Source organism: Micromys minutus (genome assembly GCF_963924665.1).
Source record: "Micromys minutus genome assembly, chromosome: 18".
Taxonomy (NCBI): Eukaryota; Metazoa; Chordata; class Mammalia; order Rodentia; family Muridae; genus Micromys; species Micromys minutus.
The window spans coordinates 19,704,544-19,729,448 of NC_137953.1; the positions used below are offsets into that span (position 1 = coordinate 19,704,544).

General features: G+C 34.0%; 1 protein-coding gene across 3 annotated transcripts in view; it reads right to left on the reverse strand.

Annotated features, from left to right (window-relative positions):
• GRID2 (glutamate ionotropic receptor delta type subunit 2) overlaps positions 1 to 24,905 on the reverse strand; it is a gene marked incomplete at both ends in the record, with an annotated part of 1,350,985 nt that overhangs the window by 1,104,362 nt on the left and 221,718 nt on the right. For all 3 annotated transcript variants that reach the window (XM_080932483.1, XM_080932484.1, XM_080932482.1), the window contains one exon: positions 17,805 to 17,960. In XM_080932483.1, the coding sequence (XP_080788609.1) occupies positions 17,805 to 17,960 (156 nt within the window). The remainder of the gene's footprint in view (positions 1 to 17,804; positions 17,961 to 24,905) is intronic.

The following is a 24,905-nucleotide window of genomic DNA, read 5'->3' on the forward strand; positions in this document are numbered from 1 at the left end:
AAAACACACAAAAAAAACCTAACAAAAACCATGCATTAACAATATGGAACCAGAATATGACCCTGGCTATTAGCAGCTAGTGACAGCCAATTGTATTTTTAAAGGAATACACATGTTTCTGTTAAGTATAAATATGATTTCTAATTAAAATATATTATATAACTATTGGGGGTATTAGATTTGCATATTGGGCTTTATTCTTAATAGGTATGCACATAAGTTCTCATGCTGAAATCATATATAACATATCAATTAAATATATAATGGCCATATTTATATACGTTTTTTTCTGCTATAAATAGAAACCATGATCACAGCAGCTGTTATAAAGGACAATATTTATTTGGGACTTGCTTACAGGATCAGAGGTTCAATCCATTATCTTTATGGCAGAAAGCTTGGCATCATCCAGGCAGGTCTGGTACTAGAGCAGATCAGAGTTCTACTTCTTCCAAAGGCAGCTAGGAGAAGACTGGATTTGAGGCACCAAGGAGGAGTGTCTTAAAGCCAGTTACATACTTCTTCCAACAAGGCCACACATACTCCAACAAGGCCATACCTCCTAATCCTGCCAATCCCTGGGTCAAGCATATTTAATCCACCACAATAATATTGAACAATAATACCACAAAATGTCATACACATACTATTTTAATGTTAGCTATGATAGTAAAGGTATTTTATAAATGTGTATCTTCACAATGTGAAAGAAAATCCCAGCAAATGTTATGAATAGAGTATGATGAATAGTGTAAGCCTTCATACATAGTAAATTCATGTTCACAAAATACTTGACCACAGAGGTGTATTTTCACATATGGGTGTCAGCAAACCCTGCACCAGAGAAAAATGTAGTGTTGTGCTTCTGATATTGTTATGTAAATTCTAAAAGCCTCAGAATTAACAACCTATATAGTTGTCATATCTGGTTCTTAGAACTCAATGTCATTGTTCAAATTCTTTCTCTTTTAAACTGTCATCAATGCCTTCAAATAATTATTTTTAAAATTTAGGTATTGTTCTAGTTTTTATGAAGTGAAATTTAGGATATCCATGTATATACATTTCCAAAAATTAGATGTCTACACAAAATTTCAAACAATATATTTGGATGTATAAATAAAAAAAAGTATAAAGGTGAAGGCAGTGTAAAAATGCATTACTACTGATGTTAGGTATTATTATTAATCTCAATTCTTTGTTATCGTTGTTTTGTTCTGCCTTAAATTCGATTTTGAACACAGATTACTTTGTAATCTCAGATAACCCTAAAGTCACTGCATAATCAGGCACGCCTTAAACTAATTGACATCATTCTTTCTCTGTCTTCATTATCCTGGGGTTCTGGGCGTGAACGTCCATCCATGCCTCACATTCTAGAATTTCTAAAAGTTCTGCAATGAATATAAATGACATTGAAAAAAAAAAAAACAATTTTGGTTTTAAAATTAATCAGGCTAGTACAAAATTCCCTCTGGCTGGGCATTAAGCAGAAAAAGCTCTACACTTATAAATCCATCAAAGTACAACAGATATTTAAGGTAGTTGATGGTTCTATTTCCAATTCCCAGATTCAAAATTTAGAGTTGCAAACTTTAAGTTTATGATGCTAGCAAATGAAAAAGATGAAGTTTTCATCCAGGCAATCTTGCTACAAAGGTTATGGCTCAAAGACCCTAATCAAAACAAATTGAAGCATTTCATTTTATTCCATGGAGACAACTCTTCTAGTCCTGAAAAGATACGTATAACATCAGCTAATGAACACAGAGGTCATGAGTTTAAAAGAGAGCAAGGAGAAACACACTGAGGTGGGTAGGAGAGAGAAAAGGGAAAGGATATAATTATACTATAATTTCAAAAATTGAAGAAAATGATAAAATCCAGTTTAGTACTAGATGTTCCTTTAATTCTTTTTTTTTTAGCAACTGATTCCCACAGAGTTGTTTTGTTTTCTCTCAAACATAAAATTAGTGTTTCAAATGTATTCACTATTTTTTTGCTAATATCCATGACTGAGGTTATAATTTTCTACAACTCTATTAGATAATAACTTCTTGGCTTTTAGAAAAATTTGTTACAATTTTCATTGAAATATTAACTTAAAAATGATGGGAAAGTAAAACACAAACCAGTACTTGATAAAATAATTTCAAAAATCAAAATTACTTGTTTAGTAATATTTTCATCCCTATAAATAGACAAAAATAAACTTTCAGCAATTCAGGATGTAGAGATTGCCAAAATGATAAATACATAATTAGATAATAGACTATTTCCAAAACTGGTCAACCTGGAAAACTAAAAGTACTGGTTTTATATTGCTAAAGGCCCAAAGTGAGCAATGAAATACCACTGGGTATGCCTTAATGAAGTCTGTTTTTTCAGAATACCATGTTATTTTGCAACCTTCTAGCATATAATCACATTTTCCAAATTCATTGCTATATTTTCAAAACCAATTCTGTCCAATATATATCTCTGACTTATGGCCAGTGTTTATACTGTGATATTTTGGTGAGAATACTCTTTTTGATAAAAAAGACTTAGGAGAATTTAATAGTGTTCCTCATCTACAAAACTCACCAGTTAGTTATGATCATTGAACTGAAAAGTTATTGAATACATAGAAATAAAGGTGTAAAAGAAATGTCACTTCATATACATTTCTGATAGCGAATCTACATCGTAAAATATATTTGGCAATATGTTAATAAGAAGCTTAACACGAGAAGACCAGGAAAGCATGCTAGGTGGCTATAACTTGTCCAGTTCAAAAAGTATTAATATGTGAAGCAGAATGTTTTACAGTCATTGATCATGTCACAATATTTGTGTCCTACCCATTTTGTTTGACAAAGTGACATAAGTATTGTACTGATTGATTTAAATGCATGGATGCTATCAAATTTAATGCGTAGATTGTTATAACTGGGACTGTGCAATCTGCAATAGTTTACAACCCTAAAGATGATACTGTTAGCAATTAGCTTAATCTCTGTGTCTAACTTTATATAGAAAATGTAAATAATAACTAACATTTGACAGGACGAAAAGTACTGAGTGTGTTAGTAGGTGTGAGGACTGAAGTTAGTTATCAGCTCATAGCAAACAGTAACTGTCAGATATTGTGCTGTAGATGCTACTGTTGCTACTGCTTAGCTGAACCAGAGGGAGGAAAAGTACTAAAGACACAGTGCATCATTACTAATACAATACTTGATGATGTGTAACACGGTATATTCTAAGAGGCAGATTCTACAAATGCATAATGCACATATGTGTCTGTTGAGGATAAGGATTATAGATGGTAAATTGGACATTAAGGTCAAATTGGAAGCAACCAAGGTGCCAGGATTCTTGATAAAGGCCATTCACTACTGTGAATACTAATGTGCTGAAGATTGATGAGGAGTCTTATGGAGAAACATGAGAGCAATGAAACATTGTTCTGTTGGCAGTCATAGGCAAAGACATTCATCACTACAGTAGGGTCATTTGTGTACGGCTCCATTTATTTTCTGTAGCTCTAGTCAGAAACATGATGATGGATAATGCCTTACACAGCTATTGCTGACTTGTTAAACCTTACCATTCTCTTTACATAACTATTTATACTGTTTTATATTTTAAAATAATAAAAGCTTTATTCGTTCTAAAATTTAAATGTCCCACCTCATTATTATCCTTGTTTATACGTGGAAAACTTGAGGCTTCTGTAGACTTAACATCTTCAGATTTGGCATTCACTAACAATGATTGAACAGTAATTTATCTAACCATTGTGACCAATCCTGTAACACAGAACTAAATCTGAGATTCTGTAGCAAACAAGAAATTTCATGTAGTCCCTATTAGACTATTATTCATAAGCTACACCTGAATAGGATATTCGTTTGAATGGTACATATCAGTTTTTATAAATACTAGACACATATTTTATTCATACTCTATGGTGCTATTTTTAAAATATTATGGTGAAATTCTATAGATTATGGATATAGAGTAGAAATTTTAGATACACACACAAGTAAAAATTAGAATTAAAGTCATTAATTTATTGAACATTACGTTATTCAACTCTGATGGAACCTTGGGACTGTTCAGAAATACTTGAAAGGTGCAGATATTCTAGTACAATACTAGCACAAGCCTATTAGGAATAACTAATCAATATCTGATTTGATTTAAGGTATATTCTATGAGTAGTAATCCATACCCAACCCTGCTCACATCAAAAACATTGCTTGTAGTCAAGAACCTGAGAATAGATAGCCTATGACCCTGATATAAATTGCTAGATTTAAACATTATTATACTATTATTGCATACTATCATATATATATATATATATATATATATATATATATATATATATATATATATATATGTGCACATATATAAAACATTAAAATGACTTGCAATGACAGTCTGCTGTACTGATAAATGCTCAACCATCAGCAGATATGCTCCAACCCTCGCAACAGATGGAAACAAGGAGACCCACAACCTGTTATCATGAAGAGAATTGAGAGACTTGGAACACTCAGCCATAAATGGAATGTCTCAATAAATCCCCCTTCCCTCTATGCTAAGCAAAAACTGCAGAAAAAGACTCAGTAGAGTTTAACAGCAGGAAGAGAGGGAAGATGCCAAGTAAACAAAAGGAAAAAAGGGAAAGAAAAAAAGAAAAAATAGAGATTGAGTTTTTGAAAACTGCTTCACTTAAAGTACATGGCAGATCAGAAACCATAGACAGGTGAGTGCTGCTTCACATCCTTAAGTATTTCATATGAGGTTCTATGTCAGACTGCACAGAAAACTGCATGTTAAAAAAACACAGAAGAAGGTTTCATTCTGAGGTTTACACATTATTAATTATTAAAACAGTAATATAGTTCTGTGGATTCCTCTGCCTTTTACAATAAAAATATGAGTAAAATATATTTTCTAATTTGTTTTAATTTGTTTTCTTTTTCTTGAAGGAAATCAAATTAGAATCATCATAAATACAGCTTTACATTCTTTCTTGAAAAGGTTAGACTGATAATTTTTAACTAATTAATTTACTTATTCATTTTGACACCTCTACATGTCCTCCCACTCTTCTTCCTGTTACAGCCTCAACAATATCTCACCCAACTACCCCCTTTCTTTTTCCTGAGAGAATGGTATGCCCCACATGTGCACCACACTGCTCTAGGATGTGATGTCTACAGAGCATCACCACATTTTTTTCTATTTTACATAACAAGTATTCCATTAGGTTGTGATAGCAAAATGTTTTCCCAAAAGCTGTTGTGTTGAATGCTAACACAGATCATCAGCTCAGTCATTTTTAGTAATGAGGTTTGGGGTAACAGGTCATAAAGCTTGTGTGACGTTACTGGATTAATTATTCAATTTTTAATATCATAGGAATAATAGGAGTGAGAAAATCTTAGCATTTAATTAAGGGCCTAATATGGAAACAGACATTTCTGGTAGACATGCGAAAAGTTCTATGTGGACATATGAGGTAATCTTTACCTCGATGTATTTTTATCCTAATGTTTTTTATCTGGATTCTACTTTGTCAGGGCCATAAACAAGCATGTTATAAATGAAGCAAAACATTTAGAAAGATGAGTCAAAATAAAAGGTTTCTCATTTACTTTTATTATTTATGTTTTTTGTCACAGTAATAGCAACCTACCTAATTCGTGAACAATATAAAATAAAAAAATACAGAATCTTCTTAGAATCAATATGAAACTTTAAAAAGCCTCTGTCATTTTTTTCTTTATTTGCACAATAGTCACATTGATATGAGAATTCTTTCTAACACACAGAGAGACACAGGCAAAGACACAGATACATACACAAATACATACATACATACATACATACATACATACACACACACATATACACACAAACACAAACACACATTTTGAACACAAACTCCCCATTTTCATTCTGGAATACATATTTTATGTGTAATGTATATTTGGAGTTATTTACATTTGAAATTATAGCTTAAGGAAGTCTAGCTATTTTTGCAACCTAAAACCCAAACCTCCCAAAACAAATATATTTTAAAACAAGATGAGAATTTCCTAGAAAATAACATGATATCATGTTATTAAGAAAGATTAGTACTGAGAAAGCAAAGAAACCAGTGAAGATGATTAAGAGTTAATATTCCCCCATGAAAAATCAGAATGAAGATGTGCAACATCCAGGCAGATAACTTTTAAACAACCCTGTCAGAAACAACCTTAAATGCCAGAGATGAGACATCTCTTCAAGCATAAAGCTTTCCTTGAATGCATTCTTTGTTTGACCTTCATGTGCATCATTCTTCTACACTTTGACTTTCTACAACTGAATCCCATTTAGCTATGACTCAGTGCCTTATTTACTTCACTGATTGTATTAAGCCCACACAAATCATCAGAAAGCTTTAATTTGGTCTCCATGGGCTTTCTGTGCTTCCCAGAAATGGTAACAAGGTATTGTAAATCTACTAGACCAAAAGTACACATGTTGAGACATTACTATTATTTGTCAAATAAATTAGCCTACAAATCCAATTTTCATCTTCCTGCGCTAACTAGGAGAACTCAATATAAAAATGAGGGGGGAAGCAACATTGTCTTTTTTATCTTTACCAACACAGCCTTAAGAACTCAGCTGGAGGGTCCACCTAAAAAGTACCATCACCACTATGTAGACTCAGAGCCACCTGGGAGACAAATACAAGCAATAGAAAATATTTCAGACTGTAGTGTTCATCAAAAAGTTATCATGTTGACAACCAAGGACAGATTTAGTATTTCAAATTGAGACCAATTTTATGAATATCCAAATTTATATTGATCTAATTTTCTAGCCTAATTTGAGACCAAAATATAACCTGGTAAATCATGGTAAATCATATATATATTTATACATATATATGATTTATATATATATATATATGTATTTAAATATATATATATATTTAAATATATATAAATATATCATATATATTTATACACACACACATATATACATATATATACACATATATACATATATGTATATATACATACAAATGTATATATATAAATATATATATACACACATACGTGTGTGTGTGTATGTGTGTGTGTGTGTGTGTGTGTGTATCACTAGAGCTCACTGTGTTATTCAATAGTTCATGGTAATTCATCATTTTTTCAATAGTCTTCTGTGATTACAGTATTGTGTCACCATCCTCACTATACCTAAACAAATCATATAGATCAGGTTTATACATGTAGTTTCTAGTGAGATACTCCTAACTAGTACATTTTCTTACACATTCTTACATTTTGTGACCAGTAGTATGTCAAGCTCCGTCAAGAATTAATATTAATGGCGACTAATGCTTCAGTAAAGATATGAGTGTTTTTATAGTAGGTAATTCTATGTTGCTATGGTTTTATGTAGAATAATCCACAGATCATTTTTAAATACTTTCTGACTTCTGATCCTCGTGATGTGATCATTCAGGTGAGAAGACCTGCTTGAAGGTAGTAGGCACTTTATGTGGGATTCTAAAGATTAAGGGCCCATCCATTTGGTCCAGTTGTGATCTGATGGCATGTAGCTACTTCAGCACTATCTATCATTCTGACACCTTCCCCTTGCCTAGCCTATACGCTGAAATTTGTCTAAAATTATCGTGAATCTTTCATGAGTTGGATAGGCCTTTGTTCCACAGAAAAACAAAATTACTAATATGTCTATAATTTGATACACAGGAGAGACAATCTCTGATGGAAGAGAAAAAAGGAAATGTATTCATAATCTCTTTGTTCACGTCGACATAACAACATACCTTTCCTTAAAAATGGTGATGGTGACATGCTCTTAGTTCTGTGATGACTCAGTTGATGAGGTGGCACAATTTATTTAAAAATCAATCACAAGAAAACTAGAGGCCATTTCAGAAATGGAAAGCCTTCTCTAAGAATAAATTTAAGACCTTAAATTTGTTAAGAAGCCATAAAATCATAGGGTCAAATTGCCTTAATCATAAACCATGCATTTGCTGAACTTTTCATTTTTAACTGATTAGATATTCCAAGGTTGAAAGATATAAGTGATTTATACAGTGTAAGGATTTATTATCCAGACCAGAATTCTTCTAGTATACTATGCTCTAAGTATAAAAAAATATAAATATGTAACAAACATACATATCAACATGTGAATTTTCTACAATACTTCTGAAAGCTTAGACACTTGATATTTTACAATCTCTAACACTTGTGTACACACACACACACACACACACATACACACACATAATTTCACTGTTGAATTTAATGCTGTAACTAAAACATACACTAATTTTAAGTTCCTGCTTGTTTTTTTTGTTGATATTTGCTTGAATTATAAAAGAATTAAAAGAATTAATTCATGTCCTGGAATCATAATAGATTAAACTACATATTGAACATTTTAAATTGGTTTAAATTTCTACTCACACATAGTTAATTGGCTGTTTTAAAAATATATATGGTGTTCTACCCTCTTATATATCAAATGGAAGCAGAAAAATACCTTAGGTATCAAAATATATTACAAAATAATGAAAAGGGGCTTGCTGACCAAACGCTCAGGCCATCTGCCACTGGCAACAGCAGAGGTCCAGGAACACAGACCTGGTGATACTCCGCTGTAAGAAGCCAGGGCACAGAGAGGTCTGGCCTGAGCAGCGGAAAGAGCGAGGAAAGCAACCCTGCAGGTTCTACCTGAAGGGCCTGTGGGTATGGACCAAATGCTCAGACTGTCTGCTACCAGGAAGAGTGGAGATTCAGGGACACAGGCAAGGTACACAGAAAAGACTGGTACCAATCACTTACAACAAAACCATGTATAATCACAGACACCAAGATGGCAAGAGGAAAGTGAAAGAACGTACCCCAAGACAACATGGCAACACCAGAACCCAGCTCTCCCATCACAGCAAACAGCTGAATGCCATACACTCCAGAAAAAGAAGATTCAGACCAGAAATTATACCTCAAGATGATGATGGATATCCTTAAACAATAAAGGGAGGAAAAGTATAAAGAATTAGAAGCTTTTAAAGAGGAAACAAGAAAAACACTCAAAGAACTCAAAGAACTAGAGGAAAACAGAACCAAAGAGTTGAAGGAATGGAAGAAGGACTTTAAAAAGGAAATGGAAACAGTACAGGAAACACTAAAAGAGACAACCCTAAAGGTAGAAAACCAAAAAAGAAATCAGGAGTCGCATATGCAAGCATCTCAAACACACTACAACAGATAGAAGAGAGAATCTTGGGGGCTAAACACGACACTGAAAACATAGACAAAACAGTCAGAGAAGATGCAAAAACCAAAAAGCTCCTAACCCAAAATGTGCAGGAGATCCAGGACACAATGAAAAGACCAAACCTAAGGATAATAGGAATAGAAGAAGGCAAAGAGTATCAACTAAGAGGCACAGTAAATATCTTCAACAAAATCATAGAAGAAAACTTCCCTGCCCATAAGAAGGAGATGACCATGAGCATAAAAGAAGCCTACAGAACTGCAAATAGATTGGTCCAGAAAAGAAATTTCTCCCGACACATAATAGTCAAAAGGCCAAGTGCCCAAAGCAAAGAAAGAATACTAAAAGCAGTAAGGGAAAAAGGTCATGTAACATATAAAGACAGACAAATCAGAATCACACCCGATTTCTCAACAGAGACCATGAAAGCTAGAAGATCCTAGACAGAATTCATGCAGACCCTAAGAGAACACAAGTGTCAGCCCAAGCTGCTATACTCAGCAAAACTATCAATCACCAAAGATGGAGAGACCTAAATATTATAAGACAAACCTAATTTAAACAATATCTAACCACAAACCCAGCACTACAATGTATTATAGGTGGAAAACCCAATACAAGGAGGGGAAACTACATCCTAGTAAAAACAAGAAAATGCCTAAGCAAGAAAACCAAAAGAAGAAAGACACACATGCACAATTCAACCTCCAAAAGCAAAAATAGCAGGAAACAGCAACCACTATTCCTTAATATCTGTTAACATAAATTGATTCAAATCCCCACTAAAAAGATATTGGCTATCAGACTGCATACATAAACATAATCTAGCATTTTGCTGCATATGGCACACTCATCTCAGAGACAAAGACAGACACTATCTCAGAGAAAACAGTTGGGAAAAATACCTTTTTTTACTCATTATAGGGAAAATTTGTCAGGAGGAACTTTCAATATTTAACATATATGTTCCAAATACAAGAGCACCCATATTCATCAAAGAAACCCTACTAAAGCTCAAAAAATACATTTCACCCCAAATAATAATAGTGGGATACCTCAACAACCCACTCTCATCAATGGACAGATCATGAAAAGAGAAACTGAACAAGGACCCAGTAAAACTAGCAGAGGTCTTGAACCAATTGGAATTAATAGATATCTACAAAACATACCATCCTAAAACAAAAGAATATACCTTCTTCTCAGCACCGCATGGCACCTTCTCCAAAACTTACCATATCATCAGTCACAAAACAAGCTTCAATAGGTATAAGAAGATTGAAATAATCCCTTGCATTCTATCAGATCACCATGGTCTAAGGCTGGTCTTTAATAACAACAAAACGAACATATACACATGGAAATTAAACAATGCTTTATTAAATGATAGCATGGTCAAAGAAGAAATAAAAAAAATTAAGGATTTTCTCAAATTTTATGAAAATGAAAACATAGCATATCCAAACATATAGATGCAATGGAAGTAGTACTGAAAGGAAAACTCACAGCTCTGAGTGCTTCGAAAAAGAAACTGGAGAGAACATACATTAGCAACTTGACAGCACTGTTGAAAGCTCTAGAACAAAAGCAGATAGACTCAAGAGAAGAAGATGGCAAGAAATAATCAAATTCAGAGCAAAAATTGACCAAATAGAAACAAAAAGAATCATTCAATAATCAACAAAACCGAGAGCTGGTTCTTTGAGAAAATTAACAAGATTGAAAAACCCTTAGCTAGAGTAACTAGAGGCCAAAGAGAGAGTATCCAAATTGACCAAATCAGAAAAGAAAGAGGAGACATAACAACTGAAATTGAGGAAATTTAAGAAATCATCGGATCCTACTACAAAAATGTATACTCAACAAAGCTGGAAAATCTGGCAGAAATGGATGAATTCCTAGAGAGTTACCAGATACTAAAGTTAAACCAGGACCTAGGTAAACCATCTAAATAATCCCATAAAACCTAAAGAAATAGAAGCCGTCATCAAAAGCCTCCCAACCAAAAAATGTCCAAGTCCGGATGGGTTCAGTGCAGAATTCTAATCAGACATTTATTGACGATATAAAACTAATGCTCTCAAAACTATTCCACAAATAGTCAGATGGAACACTACCTAACTCATTTTCAAGGCTACAATAACCCTCGTTCTTAAACCACACAAAGATCTTACAAGGAAAGAGAAATTCAGACCAACCTCTCTTATGAACATTGATGCAAAAATACTCAACAAAATCCTTGCAAATCGAATCCAAGAACATCAAAATGAACATTCAACATGATCAAGTAGGCTTCATCACTGAGATGCAGGGATGGTTTAATATAGAGAAATTCATCAAAGTAATCTGACATATAAAAACCTCAAAGAAAAAAACCACATTTTCATCTCACTAGATGCTGAGAAAGCATTTGACAAAATTCAATACCCCTTCATGTTAAAAGACTTAGAGAAAACAGTAATCCAAGGCCCATTACTAAATATAATAAAAGCAATATAGAGCAAACCAATAGCCAACATCAAACTAAACACTGAGAAACTTGAAGCAGTCCCACTAAAATTAGGGACCAGACAAGGCTGCCCACTCTCGCCCTACCTATTCAACATAGTATTGGAAATCTTGGCCAGAGCAATTAGGCAGCAAAAGGAAATCAAAAGGATACAAATTGGAAAGAAAGAAGTTAAAACATTACTGTTTGCAGATGACATGATAGTGTATGTAAGTGATCCCAAAAATTCCACCAGAGAATTTCTACAGCTGATAAACAAGTTCAACAAAGTGGCTGGATATAAAATTAACTCAAACAAATCAGTAGCCTTCATCTACTCAAAGGACAAATATGCAGAGAAAGAAATTAGCGAAAAGATACCCTTCACAATAGTGAGAAACAATATGAAATACCTTTGTGTGACAATAAGCAAGTGAAGGACCGTTATGACAAGAACTTCAAACCTATAAAGAATGAAATCGAGAAAGACTTCAGAAAATGGAAAGATCTCCCATGCTCATGGATTGGAAGGATCAACATTTTAAAAATGGCCATCTTGCCAAAAGCAATCTACAAATTAAATGCAATCCCCATCAAAATTCCAACCCAATTCTTCATAGGCTTGGAAAGAGCTATGTGCAATTTCATCTGGAATAACAAAAGACCTAGAATAACGAAATCCATCCTCAACAACAAGAAAACATCTGTGGGAATCACTATCCCTGACCTCAAGCTATATTACAAGCCAATTGTGTTAAGAACTGCATGGTACTGGTATAGAGATAGGCACATGAATTAATGGAATAGAATAGAAGATCCAGAAATGAGCCCTCACATATATGGTCACATGGTTTTTGACAAAGGTGCTATAAACGTACAATGGAAAAAAGACAGCCTCTTCATAAAATGGTGTTGATCCAACTGGCCCTCAGCATGCAGAAAAATGAAAATAGACCCTTTTTTATATCCTGTACAAAGCTCAAGTGCAAGTGGTCAAAGATCTCCACATCAAACCAGGTACACTGAAACTATTAGAAGAGAAAGTAGGGAAAACCTTAGAACTCATAGGCACAAGAGAAAATTTCCTGAACTGAACAGCAATGGTTATTGCTCTAAGGTCCAATAACAATAAATGGGACTTAAAGAGGTTGCAAAATTTCTGTTAGACAATGGAAATTGTTAAGAAAACAACACGGGAGCCAACAGATTGGGAAAATATCTTTACCAACTCCACATCTTATAGAAGTCTAATATCCAAGGTATATAAAGAACTCAAGAAGTTAGACACCAGAGAATCAAACAACCCTATTAAAAATTTGGTACATAGCTAAACAAAAAGTTCTCAACTGAGGAATATTGAGTGGTGGAGAAGCAATCAAAGATGTGTTCCACATCATTACTCATCAGGGAAATGCAAATCAAAACAAACCTGAGTTTCCACCTCACACCAGTCAGATTGGCCAAGATAAAATTTCATAAGACAGCAGATGCTGGAAAGTATAAATTGAAAGAGGAATACTTCTCCTCTGTTGGTGGGGTTGTAAACTGGTACAACCACTCTTGAAACCAGTCTGGCTGTTCCTCAGAAAATTGGACATAGTACTACCTGAAGACCCAGTTATTCCACTTCTGGGCATATATGCCAGTGATGCTGCAACATACAACAAAGACACATGCACCACAATGTTTATAGCAGAGTTCTTTATAATAGCCAGAAACTGGAAAGTACCCAGATGTCCTTCAGTAGATGAATGGATACAAAAATTGTGGTATATTTACACAATGGAATAATAGTGAGATATTAGAAGCAATGATTTTATGAAATTCTTAAGAAAATTGATGCACCTAGAAAATATCATCCTGAGTGAGGTAACCCAGTCACAAAAGAACAGACATAATATGTAGTCACTGATAATTGGTACTAACCCCAGGAAGCTCTGAACACCCCAGAAACAACTTACAGACTATTTGATGTTCAAGAAAAACAGAGGCCAAAAAATAATGAAAAATCATTATGCTTAATCTTTACGCACCAAGAAAACTTTGACTATTTCCAGGTTATGTCTTGTTTCACATGTACTTTATGCTCATTGTAACTAGTAAGATGTTAATGCATATTATCAAACCGTTAAAAAAAAAAGTACTGACAAAAATGTATTCAAATACTGTTATGCAAAAATGATTTTAAAATCTGTACATTTATCTTTGTTTTTAAAATAAAGTTTTTCAATTAAAATAAAAAAGAACTAGGCAAGGGGCAAGGACTTCCTTGAAAAGCTCCTCAGAGTTCAGGAAATAATTGTAAGCATTACAAATGATATCATACACAACATAAGTGTTTTCATACAGGAAAAAAAATAAACTACCAATCTAGTAAAGCAGCAGCTCACAATATGGGAGAAGACATTTGCAAACTACTTGCCTCACAGCAGATATACCTTAATTTGTACAAAAAAAAGCCAAGTTAAAAAAAACAATTATGGACTGAAACATAAGCAAAGTACAATAAAATCCATCTATATATCATTGCCACAAACATATTAAAAACTAACAAAAAATAAAGAAATAAAGCAAGAAACAATCCTCTGCTAAAGTATGAAAAATAATTTGTCCTTCATTACTACACAGTAATTTACTATATAAAAGGAATAATTTATAAAAGAGACTCAGAAGTAACAAAAATGGTTTGCTCAAAGAAAATTATAAATTGTTTTTGTCAGAACCAAATGTTTCTATACTGCTCACTTAGATGTATGAACTAAGGTTACAGTTATAATATGAGAAATACAATCAAAACAGTCATTGATTATCAAAGAATATAAAGTTGACAGTGTTTTGTAACCATTATGTGGTCTCTCCCTGTTGCCTAGAGATAGAATGGAGGATGCTCAGGTCCTCCATCACCATGTCTGCCTGCACTCTGCCATGCTTCCCACCACGGTGATAATAGACAAAATCCATGCACAATAAACCAGAACCAATTAAATGTTTTTCTTTATAAGAAAAAAATAATAACAGATACACATTTTTTAGAAGTTTACAATAAAATATTAACCATGTCGTCCAATTGCACTAATAGAGAACAATGTCAGTTAATGAGTACTATCAACGTTAACTAGAATTCACTGAAACAGATTTTCCATTATTAACTATTTGCAGTAAAACAAATCACATGTTAAATTTGGCCCTTCAAAATAACTTTTGGTGACTATAAGGAACTGAATGTTTCTTTCTACCCATAGTAGGATAAGTATTTTGGTATCCCAGCTCTAAATTTGCTCTTAATATGGTTATGCTAACGGAATTTTAAAATAAAGTACAGATAACTATCAGAACTGATTTGTATTTGAATGGCATGTCTGTTACATCTCTCTTATCATTCATTGTTTATCAAATTTCTACTTCTGTAATGATGTTGTATTCTCAAGAATTATGCTTTAACATTATAATAAATGTACATAAAACATAAATTTCCCTTAAATTGTGTAAAATTTTTAGAAATTATTTGAAAATAATAAAAATAATACTATCGAACTTTTATACCTTATAACAAATTGGTAATATTAAATTTATTTTAAATAGATTTTAATAGTATAGCTAATAAGAGATGATCTATCTCTCTTACACACACACACACACACACACACACACACACACACACACACACATACACACACAATGGGATCTTTTTTGACATAAATTTTCTCCTAATCTTCTTGCTATTATTTAAGGAAATGGTTCTAACAAACTGGTTCTCCTTTTCATTTATCCTGCATAGTTTTTGTGGGATATTTCTAAATTGTATTTTTACCAGAGCGGTCCAGAACATCTATTTTAGTATCAGACACCTCTCAGGAATATGTCAACCTCCTTCATCCTTATAGGGTATCTAGGAGAATCCATCTGGGCAACTTATTACCTCTCCCGATTTGCTTTTGGTGTGACAAACTTCTCTAAAGGCTTACAATTCTGTTTAGAAATAATTTTCTTTTTATAACTGACCTAAGAGAAGTATAGATGCACACAACACAGTCTAAAAGAAAATTATTGCTTCCTTCTGATTTCTTGCTTTCATTTACCTTTCATAACCTCAAGTCCCTTTTCAACCAAGGCAGACACTTAAAATCTCAGTGCTTTTTGTTAGGTTGATTTGGCAAGAGCATTGACACATCAAGATGTGGAAAATAAGTGGCATAGACACCTTTGTCTTATGCTCTAATCATGGTCCTGAAGCACTAGGTGACAAAAAAGTCCCAAAGAGTTCACTGGGAATGTTTCTGTGAGAGAACATATATTGTATAAGTAACTGAATATCTTGCTCAAATTTTAAAATATTTTTCAAGTGGTTTATCGATTCACTGTTAATTTGAAATATTATAAATTCTTCCATAAGTGAATTTTTAACACAGAAATTATTCATAGTAAAACTATAATTTTAATGTAACAATATTTAGATGCATGGATTTTTATTTTGGCCTTGCATTAATATCTAGTTATAAATAATCAAAATCTGCCATATTATAAATCACACCTTTTAGGGATTTTTCAAAATAGTTGATTCTTATTTTCTTTTATTTCATGAAAAACAATGTGACTTATCCAAACAGAAATCAGCAATAAAAAACATTTTAGAACACTAATGTCATATCCCATCTATGAACACATGTAAAGAATTGCATATAAGTTACCTATAAAACAATGTACACATCAAAAGTTATAGTAGTAGATAAAAGCGGTCCATGTTCCAAACATATGGGGTTATTTTCTCATCTTTTCAATATCAGTCTTTTGACACTGTTTCCTGCCAAACTAATTTGTATTGCCAATGCAGCTTTATTATTTCTTCTTCAAATTATTCTAACACTTCACAAACAATTCAGTTGACTGGATTACTCTGACCATCATTATCATAAAAGTATAGCCACAATAAAATATTAAACAGATCAATGTCTTAGTCTGTGAAAATATCAGAACAAAACAAGTTTCAGTTGCTAACTCACAAAGAATGGAACGTTAGTGCTCATAGTTCTAAATATTGAAGGGAGAAGTTCAGGGGGGATAGCAGACTATGCCTGCTGTATATTAGCTTTTTGTTCTACAGAAACTCCCTCCTTGTTTTGTCCTTTAAAGACAAAGCAGGAAGCATCACCATTTACCTCTTTAAAAAGAACTAATCCTATATATAAAGTCTCATTACCATGCCTTCAGCATCTTCCAAATCTTCCATTTCTTAATACCATCACGACAGGAATTATATTCAACACTGAACTATGTGGGAAATGGCAAAAATAAATCTAGATTCTTAGCAAACATAATGAAATAATTCCCCAACAACTAGTGCTTTAGCAAAGAAGGGTATTAATGGCTAATTAGATTATCGGACTCAAACAGAGAATTCTACTAATCTGAGAAATACCATAGCAGATTACTTTTGTCAAGGAGAACTTTAATTCTCACTCTCATGAGAATGTAAAGGGAAAGATTCTGCTTTAATGTCTGAAAACTTCTGGTGAGAAATACAGCCAGAGTCTGGACCCTAGGAACACAGTACAGCCCCACTGATTTGTGGGTAGTATTTGCAGGTTTGCCTTGAAGCAGTGCATTTGTACAGCTGAAATGTCATTGCAAGTTGTAACAACACTCAAGGCAGCAGTAATCGCAGAGAAATCCGAAGCAAAATTCTGATAGAAAGACATTTTATACGGCAAAATTACATTTCCATTGAAGTTATAACAATACCATAAAGCTCTTGACTGTAAATTATATATCCTCTTTCACATCATATTTCAATCCAAATAATAATTTTTCATTTGACAGGCATTCAAATTTTGAATATAGAGTAAATCCTTACATGGTAAGAACTCTCTTGAAAAGTAATATCTAATTAGCTGAGATGACATGGAGTGATGGCTCTACTGAATTGGGGCTTATGGTTCTCTTTTCACTTCCACTTTACTGAATAATAACATAAGCCAAATAAACAATGGATCACTTGTGGGCTTACCTTCTTGAACAGCTTGGAAGGGGTTGTTGCCATCCACAAATGTCACAGAAAATGTGATTTTCTCAGTCTGTAAGATTTCCTCATTCTGGTTGAGGTCACCAACTGCTGTGCGGAATACCTCATCGTCTTTTTTAGCAGATTCATCAAAAATTGCTCCTAGAAAGAAGTGAATGTTTCTATTAAACAATAACATAAAATTTTCATGAACTCTGGCAATATTTACTTGAAAATGGTGTACTTCCTCTTAAAGACGTCACTGTATTCACCACAGGAATATACTGCCCTAAATACAGGGGACTCACTGAACTTGGATATGTCATAACTTCTTTCAAGTGCTGTTGAGGAATGGTACTTTAAAGTCTTGTTTCAGGAAGAGCATGCTGCAGACAGTTTTATGTGCTGGTTATATACTTTGAATTTGTAGTAGAGTGGCTAATATAAAGTAAGAGTTATAAGAAGTTGAGCAATCAAAGAATGACCTTTATTTTTGTAAATCAGATATACTCAGATATTTCTGAGGGCCCACTCCCAGACTAGATAGATTTTCAAATTCTATTGTCAACTTAATGGTTTCTGACTCTTATTGAATTTTTTGTTTCCCAATTTTGAAAAGGTTTCTCCTAACCTTTTATAGTAGTATACCCAATCTTATTTACAGAGAATTCAAACATATACAAGTTTTTGAACTGGCAAAAAACCTTTTCTTGAAGCAGTGAAACATTACCTAAGACACTTTTATCAAGCCCCCTATAAGGATGATAGTGAACCTCCCAGTTCACTCATAAGAGTTGTTTGTCCAGAAAAAAAAAAAAAATAGTTAAGCACAGATGTGTCTAGTGATGACTAATTAATGTCAAATCCCATTTTCTGCTATTTGAATGTCTCTCTAGAAAGTGTTTCCACCAGGAATCCTGAGTCTCAAGTTTATAGTTGGCAACAGAATGAATCTACCTGTGAGCAAAAAGGGTACTAAGGTTATTGTGTAAACAGGTTATGAATAAACTGGTTACACTCTCGGTGTGTTATTGTTTTCTATTATTCAACTTCACTGTGTGAATCAATCTTGAGGGCATTGTACTCATAAAATAAGTCAGACACACAAAATAGCATGCTGCAGGACTTCACTTACATATGGAATCTAAGGAAGAGCAAACAAAGAAGCACAGAGGCCTGAGTTGTCTGTTAGGGAAACTTTAAGGAAACAAAGTGTAGGTGAAGGGTGCAGATCTCCAGGCCCTGGCAGAATTTACATTGGCACCGAGAAGGAGAGAAGCGGGTGGTGCAGAGAAACTGTAGAAATCACTTTCAGGTCTCACAGAGCCACTGCGAATAGTAGAAACAGGAAATGGAAGTGAAGGATGCAAAACTTTAGGTACCTGCAGACTTTACACAGGCACTGGAAAGGAGCAAGCAGGAAATGAAGGTGAGGAAATACATAGATAACATGAGAATTAGAGCTACAGTGGTTTGTCATGCGTTGGGTGTGGGGTACAAGGGTAGGCTTACAGTGCTACCATACATTCTCACAGGGCAGCAAAGTGACTGGGGAAGGTGATGAAGAAGTATGTGTGTGTGTGTGTGTGTGTGTGTGTGTGTGTGTGTTCTACGATGACAACCATGTCCTTGTGAACATAAAAACAAATGAATCGTCATATCTCATTTGATCTCTGATAGTCTCTAGGTTTATATGTTTAGTACAAGAACTATATGCATTCTTAAAAGAAAGATTCAGAACCAGATATGTGGCACATACTTGACATGGGCTAAGTGTCACAGTAAGAGCACAATCCCTGGCATTCACTGCAATGTCCTTGTTCCAAATTACAAAAGGTTGTAGTTTCTATATTGCACCTAAGAAGAATCACAATGTCATGCAGCTCTTGACAAAATTAGAAGTCTATAGGTAATATGCCTCTAAGCATATTTATTTATTAATAATTATCAATGACATTATTAATTATTTTATTATTCTGACTATTCCCAATGATAACCGGTATGCATTTTAAACCAGTTTGTCTCTTCACTATAGATATCTAACTGAAAAGAATAAAACAACCACTGATTCAGGTTAAGTAAAATATCTAATGAATTACTATAGAGCTAACTAGATACATAGTCAATTATCTTTTTTCCTTACCTTTTTTGTAATTGCAAAAATCTTTGTATATACAAAGATGGTATCATATTACACATTTAAATATGATACAGATTTATATGAAAAGTTTTAGAGATTATGTATAAACAAAAATATAATTTAGGACATATTTTCATATATACAAAGGAGTAGATAAATTTAATCTCTATCTTTATTTGTGCTGATTTTAATTTGTATTTTGTCCATCAGCCTTCCAGTGAATGAAATATGATGTTATAAGACATATTATTCAATGTGTGATTCAATATTATAATAAAGAAAGCATGATGTTGTCAAGTCCAGTAAATGAGACAGGCTGGTTTTACTCTCTAGCTGAGAAGATTTCCTGTTGAAGCTCACTAAAAGTGCTCTACATGATCTGTATTTTTTATCACTGATTTTTTGTGTTGACATAGATTATAAGAATTCACTGTGACGTGGCTTCTGTAACATTTATCATTCATTTTCGATATACACTGAATAACTATATACTACTGAGCATATGAAACATTGAGTAAATTTAAGTAACATATAAATGACAAATGCCTTAAATATGTCATAATAGATCTATTGGGTAAATACTAGTGTGTTATTTATGTGACCAAACAAATAGAACAAACTATAATTTGACCCAAGAAACCATTTCTAAAACAGAATTATAATTTTGAGATTTATAGTTTGTATAAATATTTGAGAAATATTATATGGATCCTGATTTTTATTATTGTAAGAATGACTCATTTTAATATAAAAGAATACTCCTAAATATATGTTAATACTTATACTAAATATACTACAATCATGTTGGACATATACACTTTACCAATGTGTTAGAATATGTAATATCAATTTCTAAATGCTCATGCTGAAGTGAATAATTTGCTTTAAACCACATCTTTAAACATCTGTTCACATGTTTTTACATATATTTGTCTTTTGATGAGACCCAAACAGGTCTTTGCAAAATAGTTTCCAAATAAAACTTTAGCTCTAACAGGTGATGTGGTAGACATCTAATGAGTACCACTTATACTTTTTAAACAAAGTTATTTTACCTACCACAACATTTACACATGAAACCTGTCTCAAGATCATGTAGAACTGATAACAGATTGTTACTTGGGTACTAAACTAAAATACACTGAAAAGAAAGATATGAAGTACTACTGAGCTATTAAAAACAATACTTCATGAAACTCTAAGTAAGGTAAATGAATGGAAGTAGAAAGTATCAGCCTGAGTGAGGTATTCTAATCATAAAAGAGCACACAGTGTATGATCTCATAGATAAGTGGATATTAATCCAAATCTCAGAATACCCTACATGCAATCCACAGACCACATGAAGCTCAAGAAGAAGGAAGACCAAATGTGAATTTTTCAGTCCTTAGAAGAGGAAACAGAATCATCACAGGAGAAAATACAAAGACAAGATGTGAAGCAGAGACTGAAAGAAAGACCATCTAGAGACTGTCCCATCTGGAAATTCATGCCATATACAGTCATCAAATGAGACACTATTCTATATGCCCACCACTGCTAGATCACATGAGCCTGATATAGCTGTCTCCTGAGAGGCTCTGCCCCACCTGAAAATACAGAGCTGAAATCTAAGAGCCAACCATTGGACTGAGCATGGGGTCCCCATTGTAGGAATCAGAGAAAGGACTGAAGGAGCTGGAAAGTGTTTGCAACCTCATAAGAAGAACAACAATAACAATAAACCAGACCACCCCCCCCAGAGCCCCCAGGGACTAAACTACCAACAAAACAGTACACATGGTTAAACCCAAGGCTCCAGTTGTACCAGAGGATGGCAATGGCTGGCATCAATGGGTTGAGAAGTCCTTGGTCCTGTTGAAGGCTCAATGCCTCAGGGTAGGGAAATGCCTGGGCAGATAGATGAAATGGAGTGGCTGGGTGGGTGGTGGAGTACCCTCCTAAAAGCAAAGAGAGGGGGGAATGTATAGAAAGTTTTCAGTAGGGAAACTCTAGGATCAAGAATGGACAAATAGGATCTCATAAAATTCCAAATCTTCTGTAAGGCAAAGAACACTGTCATTAGTTCAACAATGCAAACAATTGATTAGGAAAAGATCTTTGCCAATCCTACATCTGATAGAGGACTAATATCCAACATACACAAAGAACACAAGAAATTAGACTCCAGAGAATCAAATAGACCTATTAAAACAAGGAATTCTCAATGGAGAGAGTTCACGTGGTTGAGAAGCAACTAAAGAAATATTCAACATCCTTAGTCATCAGGGAAATGCAAATCAAAACAACCCAGAGATTCTGCCTCACACCAGTCAGAATGGCTAAGATCAAAAACTCAGGTGACAGCAGATTCTGGCAAAGATGGGGTGAAAGAGGAAAACTGCTCCATTTTGGTGAGATTGTAAGTAGGTACAACCACTGTGGAAATCAATCTGGAGGTTTCTCAGATTTTTGGACATAGTACCACCTGAGGATCCAACTATACCCTCCAATTGAAAAACTGATAAAAGGAATGAGGTATACCTACACAATATAATATTATTCAGCTATTAAACACAATGACATGAATTTTGCAGGGAAATAGATAGAATATAACAACCATGTTTTAAGCAAGATATTAATTAACATATTTTATTTTAGCCTCAATATTTATATCCTCATTTGGCTTAAAAATATGTTAGTAAATCACAGAAAATATGCCTAGTTGGTAAGAAGGAAATGTCTTCCTAAGCTCACAAATACCTCCAAATATAGAACAAAAAGTTTCATACACAGGAAAATCATTGCAGAAACAATTGTATATATACACATCTGTCAATCTATTTATCACATGTATCATTTATCTATATTTTTTCACCTATTGTAATGACTATTCCTGGTTGTCAACTTCACTCTTTCTGGAATGAATGAGGCTTGAAGACACAGGTTTCTGACTTGGATCTTGGCATGGAAATTTTGAGGCATAGTGACTATGAAAAGTTTAGGCCTAGGCAAGGTAGTACGCACCTTTAATCTCAGTGCTTAGGGAACAGGCATGCAGACCTCTGAGTTTAAAATGAGTCTACAGAGCAAGTCCCAGGATAGCCAAGCTTAAGCAATGAAGTAGTTGGAAAACAGAAAGCTGATGATAATGTAATAGAACAAGAGGGCAATATCCCAGCCTCAGCAAGCAGTAGAACTCTCAAACAGCTTTGGACAAGTCGCTCTGGCTTTAGAGTCCAGAATAGAAAAGATTACATTGACTATTGATGCCGATTAGCTGAATCTAAGAAATCAGTGGTGATTAAGAAGAGACTAGCATCCCTGAGGTGAAATCATCTAAGGAACTATCTTCTGAGAGCACAAAGAAGCTCTGTTCGAGAGATAGTCAAGTTTGAAACTCCTGCAGCAGCTGCACTGCAGCTGTACTTGGTAATATGTAAGAGTCACACAGATGGTTATGGCTTTGAAGGCATGAAGGCATCATGAAGAACAGCTAAAGTTTCTACTGTGAGAGGCCATGGAAGACCATAGGTGAAAGTGCAGCCTCAGTTGCAGTTGATGAATCAGGATTGAAGGAGTCATGAAAAGGAATTGAGGCTTGGTAACATGAGTCTATGAGAGGCTATTGTTGAAGCCTAGCTGCTGCAGAAAACCACTGGCTAGATAGTCGTACTATGGGATGATAATCAAGAACAGCAGTAATGGTGGAATGGATCAACCTTAGCTTAGAGTGCTATAGAGGGCAGAGCTGAGAGGTGACACCAACTCTTTGGAGGAGCACAGAAAATCAGGTGTAGACCCTAGATATTGAAACAAGAAGCTGTAACATTAAAGTTGCTTGGAGACGTCATGATTTTCGAGCGGGCAGAGCCAAAGGGTATCTCCTGAAGAATGCTGCCAACAGGGAGTAGAACTAGTCCAGGAAATGAGGTTTGTTCAACAAAGATGAAAAAGTAGTTGGAGATCTGAGGACTGCCTTGAAATCAGACATAGAGATGCAGAGTTTGGAGTTCGCCTGGCTGGTTTCCTGTTTTGCTTTGTGGATTACATTTAAGCGATTGAGTATGTCTTTAGAAGAGACCTTTAACTTTGGACTTTTAACATTGTTGAGACTGCTATAGACTATGGATAACTTTGAAGGTGAATTAAATGTGTTTTACATTATGCTATGTTTAGGTATGGCCTCCATAAACTCATGTTTGAACAAGGTTATGGGGACCCGGGAGTGAATGTGATGGTTTGTATATGCTTTGCCCAAAGAGTAGCACTATTAGAAGATGTGGCTCTATTTTATTATGTCTGTCACTGTGGGTGTGAGATATAAGGTCCTCATTCTAGCTGCCTGGAAGCAAGTCTTCTGCTGGTAGCCTTTAGATGAAGATGTGGAACTCTAAGCTCTTTCTGTACCAAGCCTGCCTGGATGGTGGCATGTTCCTGTCTTAATAATAATGAACTGAACCTTTGAACCTGTAAGCCAGGCCCAATTAAATGTTGTTCTTATAAAAGTTGCCTTTGTCATTGTGTCTATTTAAAGCAGTAAACCCTAACTAAGACACCTGTTAATTCATCTATAATTTAAAGAGACTATTATATAAAATTTATATAATTTAACAATCACAGAAATACCTATATTTCTCTTTAACAATAATTTTGTACTTAAAACTATTTATTTTGAATGATATATTTGAAACAGATGATCAAAATATGTTTATTTCAAAATATTTTCAAAATTTTTCAGATTTCTGTTGAAAATAAAAGAGCTAATGTTTTGTTTTGATGCAGAAATCCCAATCTAGTTGGAGAAATTGTTCAAGATAATAAATAGCACATGCTGCTTTTACAGAGAAACTGAGTTTTGGGTCCAGAACTTGATGCCAAACATCTCACAAATGTCTATAAATCAGAATCCAAGTTATCTGACTCCTATTTAGGCTTCCTTTTTAAAAATTCTTTTATTGGAATATCTCTGTATTTACATTTCAAAT